Source organism: Saccostrea cucullata, unplaced genomic scaffold (genome assembly GCF_032062105.1).
Source record: "Saccostrea cucullata isolate Sc308-1 unplaced genomic scaffold, CSIRO_AGI_Scuc_v1 ctg1567, whole genome shotgun sequence".
Classification (NCBI taxonomy): domain Eukaryota; kingdom Metazoa; phylum Mollusca; class Bivalvia; order Ostreida; family Ostreidae; genus Saccostrea; species Saccostrea cuccullata.
Window position 1 is genome coordinate 231,282 of NW_026926165.1, and position 9,706 is coordinate 240,987.

The following is a 9,706-nucleotide window of genomic DNA, read 5'->3' on the forward strand; positions in this document are numbered from 1 at the left end:
TACATATATCTGTACCTTTCTTCCGGCTCTTGGGACTGGTTCCGCTGTTTTGGGGATAGGGTTTTTAACTGATTAAAACTATGAGAAGCTGAGTCTGCCCCTATTTATGCCAAAGTATATTTATGTATTTCAATGTTATTTGATGTTTTTTGTATTGGAAATTATTTCTGGAATGTTTAAATGTTAGACTTAGAATAAATATTTTTACCTACTATACTATTTTATCTTTTCAACATAAATTAAGGCTTATGAGAATAAGCTAGGTTTATGTTGAAAAGAATACCGTAACTTTAACATCTACCAGGTTCGGTTCTGATATTTACATTTAATTTGTTCAACGATTCTGATTGGCTGTTATTTATAAACTAGATTCAGTGGCAGAGTGGATTGTAAACAGAAGTCTAACCGCCACCACCCCACCACATCTCCATATTTTCATTTTGAATTCATGTAAAATGCTTATACATGTATATTTTCATTCCCAAATTGGGTAGACTCAGCCTTTGTTTTTGGCCATCATTTAATAATTTTTGATCATATATAGAAATTATTATATTTTAAACCCCCAAAAAATCAGGTAACTTGTTTTAAATAGCTTATATTCCGGCTCTTGTTACCTAACTATGAAGTGGCTTTCATTTCGGCATGCTGAGAGAATATCTCACTAAATTCATAGAGAGGCTACACCGAGTTTATAAGCATTGACGATAGATCATCTCTTCATTTCTTCCGGCTCTTGTAGCCTGGAACCAGTCCATCTTTCAGTCTACCACACCGAGTTGAGTACTACGTGCTCTTCCGGATCTTGTCGGTCAACCATGACTGGTCTCCTATGCTGCTACACCGAGTTGAGTTTTTTGTCTTGGAAGTTGAACCTCAATCTCAAAGCACACCAGTTTCACCGAGTTGACTGGTACATATATCTGTACCTTTCTTCCGGCTCTTGGGACTGGTTCCGCTGTTTTGGGGATAGGGTTTTTAACTGATTAAAACTATGAGAAGCTGAGTCTGCCCCTATTTATGCCAAAGTATATTTATGTATTTCAATGTTATTTGATGTTTTTTGTATTGGAAATTATTTCTGGAATGTTTAAATGTTAGACTTAGAATAAATATTTTTTTTTACCTACTATACTATTTTATCTTTTCAACATAAATTGGGAAATAAAATAACAGGCAGTTATTTTTTTAAATTGAAAAATTTTCAATCTTTTTCAGATGTTGAAAACAGAAGTACATTTTAATTAATATGTTGCTTTAAGAAAAGTTTTATGCATGATATGAATTAAAAAGATTACCCATCTTATTCTGCTTGGTAACCAACAAATTAATCGCAAGATTCATTTATTTTTCTTGTTTGTAAATCAGTCTAGGGATTAGGGAATAACTTATTTTTATTGTTATGTGATAAGTCTAACAACTGTGATATATACATACATGTTCTATTTTTTCATCACTTTGGTTGTTAATTTAACATGACATGACACCAATGTACAGCTGCTGAATTGGTGCTGTTTAAATTGATGTTTAATTTTGAGAAATAATGACAAATGTTTCATTAAATATTATCAGTTATACTACTATTTTATGAAAATACAATAAATTCATAAAATTACACAGCTCAAATTCTCTTTTATTTTGGCCTTCATGTATAGGCATTTGTTGCTTTCTTTTTTTTTTTTTGTTCCCTGTTTAACATTCAGTTTCTAGCTCACCTGAGTTGAAAGCTCAAGTGAGATTTTCTGATCACAATTTGTCTGTAGTCAATCCGTCTGTAAACTTTTCACTTTTTCGACTTCTCCTCCAGAACCACTGGGCCAATTTCAACCAAACTTGCCACAAAGCATTCTTGGGTGAAGGAGATTCAAGTTTCTTCAAATAAAGGGCCATGTCAACGTCCTCTTTCAAGGGGAGGTAGTTAAGAAGTGAAAATTTAGTGGCATGTTTAAAAAATCTTCTTCTCAAAAACCACATGGTCAGGAAAGATGAAACCAATGTAGTAACATCCTCAGGTAATGCAGATTCTAGTTTGTTCAAATCATGAGCCCAGGGGTGAGGGTGGGGCCACAATTGGGGATCAATTTTTACATCGGAATACCTATGAAAAATCTTTAAAAATCACGTTCTCAAGTACAGCAAAGCCTTGAGTGGTCATATTTATATAGAAGCATCCTCAGGTAGTGTAGATTTGAATTTGATAAAATAACTCAAATTTTGTTGAAGTATTTGATTCTCTTTAAAATTCTTGAAGATACAAGATACATGTAACGGACATAATGACATCAAAATCTTATAAGCATGTCCTCTTCTGTAAATGGTTTTCTGGAAAAGTTGAGTGTTACCTGCACTTAACCAAAATCTGATAAATTTGTAGCATTCATGAACTGTATAAAAGAAAAACAAAAATTTTCATGTAATTTGTTAGTTTAATTAATGGTTTAAATGCAAGATAAACAGTTTGTATGACAAATTTTCATGAAATATTTCATTCATGTTAAAGTTGATATCCATTAATTTGCTAATGTCCCAGTCTCTATTTATGATCTCAGTCGGAAGAATTTCTGGATCTTGGATTTCAGAGTTTTCTTTTTTGGCACATTGGACCTCTGTAAAAGAAAAAAAGGTAACTAAGTTATCGATAAAACTCTCATAGGATGATTTAAACTACACATACTTTTTTTAAACTTAAGTCACAAAATAATTTAAATAATGGGAAAGAATTGTAATACATGTATTCAGAATACACATATAAATATTTTCTTTTTGCATACCTCATCTGCAGTGGGCGTGCACTCAATCATTTCACTCTCAGAATTACTACATGTACCGCTACATTCCTGTGCACCTTCATCAACATGCTGAAATGAGGACAAAATAATATTGTAAAAACTTTTTATTTCAAATATATTTTTAAAAAATCCATATAATGAAATCCCACTTATTTTTTCATCAAGAAGAAAAATTAAGTATGTGATTTTCCATTTTCATGAGTTTTAAATTTCCACGTCTTTCAAAAAATCTGTAAGGATTTAATAATAATTTGATTTTCTGAGATTGAAAGTTATAAATGATTAAAGCAAAAGAATTTTAAAGGAAAAAAATACTTTTCAATGTATATATTTAATAGAACAATTTAAAGTCATACACTGCCAATTTCTTACCTTTGAATCCATTTTGAAAGTTTCAATGTTAAAAAGAAACAATTCCCTTGGGATGAAAGTCTCAATTTCACCAGATTCTGGTGTTTCCAGATTGTCCTGATTGCAGGTGTTCTGTAACACAAAGAATCTGACTTAAGTAACATTACACACAATAACACAAATCAAAATTCTTTAAAAAAATATGACATGTGTTATGTGTAAATTAATGCAATGAGATGTGTAAAATAGGATCAATTTAAAAAAAAATATTACTTACATCTTTCTCATTTGATTTCATCACTTCTAATTCTCTTTCATTGTGTTTTTCTGTTCTGGCATCTTCGGCTTTCTAAAACAACAAAAAATAATAACTTAGCATGTGCATTCAGATATTCAAACACTTGCATTAAAACATTTGAAAGAATAAACCTGTTATTAATAAGCATGCAGTCCATATCTCAAAAAAAATTAGAAATAAGGTTGAAAATCTTACATGTAATAACGAATTAAAAATACTGAAATTTTCACTCCTATTAGACTTTTTTCTTCATGTAAATCTCATTACATTTGATAGTTGGAAAGTACATCCAGACTTTAGTTCAAACATTTAACATGAATTTCTACATTTCAAGCTGTGATTAAATACATACGTTCCTCATGGATTCTCTAAGTTCTTCGATTTCTTTTCTTATATTCATCATGCGTATCACTGTCTGTAACAAAAATACATTTATGTTTATGGAAATTCAACTTTTGAAAATTAAAAAAAAACCTAAACTAAAAAAAGGTAACCCCTCCAAGAACTAAAGTCCCCCCCCCCCCCCCAATCAAACAAACACATGAAAGGTGTTTGACCAAAAAAATCTTAGTTAACAGAGGTTACATCTTCTGTGTTCTTCCTCCCTCCCCCACACCCTCTCTTAGTTTGCTTTTAATTTTAATATAATAATGATTTCAATACATTATAAAACAAGAAATTACTGAAATATTAATTAGGCAATAACTTACCAGTAGTTCTAAGTGCAATGACCTCTTTTTCTTTTTCACTAGATCCATTTCTTGTTGAATCATTATTTTATCTGATACCACTCCCTGTAAAAATATGACAACATTTGCATAATAAAAAAGGACATACATGTATTGTATTTCAATGTTATCTAAAAGGCAAGAATTCATCCTTCAAGATATCAAAGAATAAACCATTAATTAGGTAGATTATGCTTGTAAAAAAGAAAATATACCATCATCTCTTGGTGAATTGATGTCCATTTCACTTTCAGTTCTTCTTTTGTCAATGCTTTTTCAACTCTGTTGGACACCTCTTTCTAAAAAAATATTTTTATCATTTGTACATTGTTATAAGTTGACTTATAAATAAGCAGTCCACACTTCAAATAAAGTTTAAAAAAAACAATTTGATTTTGATCTTAATAATAAAATAAAGATAAATTTTAAAAATCTAACTGAGCCTTAATTTTCAAGTTAATTGTTTTTTTTTCTCTTGTAAATCTCATTACATTTGACAGTTGAAAAGAACAACCTGACATTAATTCAAATATTAATATTCAACATGGATTTCTCCATTTTAAGCTGTGAATCAATACATACCTTCAGCCCCATCAACATGTCCCTTGTTAGTTCAACTCTCAGTTGTTGGATTTCTCTTTTTACTGTCATCAAGGACCAGACTATCTGTACCAAAATATTTCATTTTATCAAATTCAACTCTTCTAAAAACATTAACTTCCTACATTACAATAAATATGCATGAAAAAAAATCAACAACTCTTTGTAAATAAAGTCCATATTTCCTGTACCCCCTTCTCTCTCTCTTTCTCTCTCTCTCTCCTTCTTTTTCTAATTTTAATGTTGTTAAATTAATAACTTAACAATTACAAAACATGATATAGACAAAATATAAAATTAGGTGATAACTTACCTTTAGTTCCAAGTCCATTGACCTCTGTCTTCTTTTTTCTAGTTTAAGTTGTTGATCCATTTTCATTTTATCAGATATCACTCCCTGAAAAATATAATTAGTGTTTGCAAAACAATACATATTTCATGTATTTCTGAAATGTTTTCTAAAAGCCAAATATTCAGCCTTTGCATATATTAAAGAATGAACCATTAAATAGATAAATTTGGAAAGTATAGATAATGCTTGTAGAAAATCAATACCATCATCTCTTGGTGTATTTCTGCCCATCTTCTCTTTAGTTTTTCTTTCTTCAACGCTGTCTCTGCTTTGTTGGACACTTCTCTCTAAACAACAAACAGAACACAAGGTAGCTATAAAATATTTTTATCCTTTGTACATTGTAATGGCTTTCTTTTCTTTTTTTTTTTTTGAGGTAAATATTAATTACTTAGCTTTTTATACAACATTAAAATAACAGAGGGAATGCTTAAGAGGAAAAAACAATCTTGAAAAAAAAATTAAATACTAGACATGTTTTTTTTTAAACAACACGTTTTTTTTCAAAACAACAATATATATATATATATATATATAATCAAAATTCAATCTAAAGTTTTGAAGTTGTAGCATCATAATTTCTACTAGTTGTACCTTCAATTCCTGTAGCATTTCTTGCAAGATCTTTGTCTGCGGTCGAATCCTTTCTTTTTCGAAAATTACTGTTAAGGCATTTCTCTAGATTGGAAAAAAGGAAACCGTATTGAAAAGTGTAAGATATTACAATAATAATTTAAAAACGAAATGAGATCAATTAAATTATATATAGTAAACCCTTATCCTGGTATACAAAATTTAATATCATGCTATGATGTTATTATATCTGAAGGTGAACCATCTTTTTCCAGATTTCATTTTAATTAAAAAAACAAAATTTAATCGTATTTTACCTGTCGCAATTCCTCCTCTTCTACCAGGTCACTCCAATTACGCTCAAATTTTAGTATTTCTAGTTTGGATTTCTGAAAAATATTAATACATAGCAATGTTACGTTTACAAATCTGAGTGAGTAAAGGCTCGTGGCAATAGTGGAAAGGGGTTTAACTTTTAAAAGGGGAATTGAAGTGGACCTCCCCCCGCCCCAAAAATAAAAGACGGTAAAAATTATGAGTCTTAACACGTCAATCCTAATGCAGGAATTTGTCAATGTTCCATCTTACAGTACCTAAAAGGGGGATAACATCAAAATACAAATGTACATTCTAGCAAACGACAGCAAAAGTAACTGAGTGGGAAGACCCCCCCCCCCCCCCCCCCCCCGCGTTCTACAGGCCTGCTATTTTGAATACATTTGTTATTGATTGAAAACGAACATGTACAGAATTATAATGCAGGAACACATTAGTACTGATCAGTTTACGGTGATTTTCATTGCCAAAGTCACAATGTCGATCACCTCCAGTCTCCTGGTATTTTTTTTTTTATAACAATACGATTTATTGTACGTGTATTTTAATTTCAAAAGTAAACTACTTACGTAGTCTGAGACTGGATCTTCTCCAAAGTCCAGGATCTCCTCGTAGTTCTGTAAAAAAGATAAATACATTGATTACTTCTTTTGAAATTGTTATAACTAACATTACTGATGTATTTTCAATGTAACATGCTTTAGTGAACAATATCAAGTTATTCTACAATTGCTTGGATGGATTATTAAAAGAACATTTCAAAAAAAGTAACATTGATAGAACGCAAGAATCTGTATATTTTTGGGCATTTATTTTCATTTTTCGGTGTTTTAATTTTCAAATCAAAAGGGGGGTATATCTTTTAGTTGTTCCTTATTGGCCTTACTTGAGGTATAGGTAGCATGTCTTCAGGAATTCCTGTGGACCGACAGGCCAACGCAGTCAAAATTTTCTCGATACGTTCTTCTCTTTTCATATTTTCACCTGAGGTTTCTTCCTGGAGAACAAAGTTATTCTTCTTGTACATAAAATTCACAGCAGAGACTTACTCTGATCTTCACTACTTTTGTGTAAACAAAACTCTATTATGACGTCATAGGTCATCGCTAAAGACCTCCAGCTTGACGTAACAATGTATCTGAATATTTTAGAAATTACTCTGATTTCGTAAGGGAAAAACAGAACACTTAATGTTACTTTTAGTAGATTAAAAGCTTTTCTTAATTATCATGTCACGTATGGTCAGTTGGTTTTAAGCTTACTGTGTATAAAAAGGGAGTTTTTATCTTTGGTGAGCTTTGGCTCAATGTTCTTTGGCTTTACAGTTATCAAATTAGAATAATTCTGATATATTAAGTTATAACTTACAAGATAAATGTTCTTTTCATTCTATATCACATAACATACGTCAAATAATATGTAGTATTCTTAACATATTAGCAAAGAATTTACTTACTGTTTCTTTGCCTGTATCAAAGGTTTTCGCAAACAAACCACTACTGTGACGTCATAATGAAGTAATCGTCAAATGGCCTCTGACCTAAAAACTCAGGGACGAAGCATTTTTTTTAAGTGTAGGGGGGGGGGGGGGCAAAAAAATCAAATATTTTCAGTTTGGGCCACTATCAAATACTAAAATTTCCTAGAGACAAGCCAATAAAAAAAAAAAGGTAAGAAAAGAAAAGGTCAACAAATATCAAAATCGCTCACTCTCAAATCCTGAAGGGACCAGTGAGTTGATCACCGAAGAGTTAACATCAAACAGGTTCAATTATCTATCATACCTTAGAATTGCAAGAATATTAACCAAGCAATACACATTTTCTTCAAAGTGCGTTAACAAGATCGATATTAACGCACTTTGAAAAGAAATTTTATTTTTTCAAAGTGTGTTAATTTTGTCCCAAATTTAATGTACTTTGAAAAAAAATTTCAAAGTGCCACATTTTCCAAAGTGCGTTGTAACAGAGCTAGAGCAAAGGTAACTACAGTTGTTTTCTATAGTACACTATGTATCGGCAATTAAATAAAAATAATAATAATTGATATCCTCCCTTCTGTTCCTATAGGCCATGTGAATCCATTTGATTTTAAGTTAAAGCTGCAGAAAATATAAAGCGCAACATTTGAATAAAGGATGCATTCGTTACATCAAAAGATTTGACCCATAGAAAATAACAATTTTCCGGAAAAAAAATCGCATTTATAAATCAATGTTCCTTAGTTGTTTTCCGTCGTATATTTGACTAATTTTTTTAAATTTGCATTCTGAATATAAAATGTATTATTTGCTACTTTGAAATTAGGAACTAACCTTCAAAGTTGATAAAAAAAAGTTCTTAGCTCACCTGAGGTGAAAGCTCAAGTGAGCTTTTCTGATCACAATTTGTCTGTAATCATATTTCGTCTGTAATCATATTTCGTCTGTCCGTACGTCCGTCTGTAAACTTTTCACATCGACTTCTTCTCCAGAATCACTGGGTCAATTTCAACTTGCCAAAAAGCATTCTTACGTGAAGGGGTTCAATTTTGTTCAAATAAGGGGCCGCGTTCTCTTTCAAGGGGAGATAATTAAGAAATAGTGAAAATTTAGTGGCATGTTTTAAAAATATTCTTCTCAAGAACCACAGAGTTAGGAAAGATCAAAATTTTACATAGGAATATAAAAGAACAATCTTTAAAAATCTTCCTCTCAATAATAACAAAGCCATGTTTTGTTTAGTCATATTTATATGGCAGCATCCTCAAGTAGTGTAGATTCAAATTTGTGTAAATCATAACCCCTGGAGGTAGGGTGGGCCCCAATGGGGGATCAAAATTTCACATAGAAATTTATAGGTAAAATGTTTAAAAAATCTTGTTCTCAAGAACAACGAAGCCATGATTGGTCATATTTACATGGAAGCATTGTCAGGTATTGTAGATTTGAATTTGTTCAAGTCACAACCTCCAAGGGTTAGGATAGGGCCCCAATCGGGGATCAAAGTCTCACATAGGAATATATATATATATATACATAGGAAAAATCTTCCTCTCAATAACAAGAAAGCCATAATTAATTATATTTATATGGAAGCATCCTCAGGTAGTTTACACTCATGTTTGTTTCAAATCATGACCCCGGGTAGGGTATATGGCTAAAATTAAAGTTCAAGCTTAAAGGGAAAAAAAGTCATAATAAGTCAAAGAAATATGTAAGCATTCTTAATTCCTGTAGATTCAAGTTAATTCAAGCTCACTCCCCTCCTTTTAGGATAGGTTGGGGTCACTTATGTATTTAAGCTTTTCAATACTGGATGGATTTTTGCTTTTTTCAGTCACAGTGCTCGGGTAAGCGATATGGCCCATGGGCCTCTTGTTCCAAAACTCAATTGATCAAATTCAGCCTATACTAAACACGCAGATGTAGCTGTCCACATTTGTGCAGAGTAGGGCAAGTTCTCTTCTAAGGGGAGATAATTAAGAAATAATGGAAATATGTTGCACTCTGGGGAAAAAAGTTTAGAACAAATTTTGAACAAAAGGTTAAAAAAAAAAGCCTTGAATAGAATCTTCATTTAACAGCACTTAATCAAGTGTATACAAATCATAATCCCCAAAATCTTGGGTGGGGAAATGACTTTTAGATGTTTTACATTAAACTACATTTAATGACCCCTTTTTCCATTGAAGCAACCCA

General features: G+C 31.4%; 1 protein-coding gene across 1 annotated transcript; it reads right to left on the minus strand.

The window, feature by feature from the left end:
* Positions 1–2,407: 2,407 nt before the first annotated feature.
* On the minus strand, positions 2,408–7,188 carry LOC134270977 (golgin subfamily A member 6-like protein 22). Its single transcript, XM_062753242.1, has 14 exons — positions 6,914–7,188; positions 6,597–6,644; positions 6,009–6,080; positions 5,713–5,796; positions 5,322–5,405; positions 5,080–5,163; positions 4,749–4,832; positions 4,382–4,465; positions 4,149–4,232; positions 3,791–3,853; positions 3,418–3,489; positions 3,162–3,272; positions 2,772–2,858; positions 2,408–2,606 (listed from the first exon to the last, which is right to left on the minus strand). Exons 1-14 carry the CDS (start codon positions 7,052–7,054, stop codon positions 2,538–2,540), a joined length of 1,167 nt encoding a protein of 388 aa, XP_062609226.1. The 5' UTR covers positions 7,055–7,188; the 3' UTR covers positions 2,408–2,537.
* Positions 7,189–9,706: the final 2,518 nt, after the last annotated feature.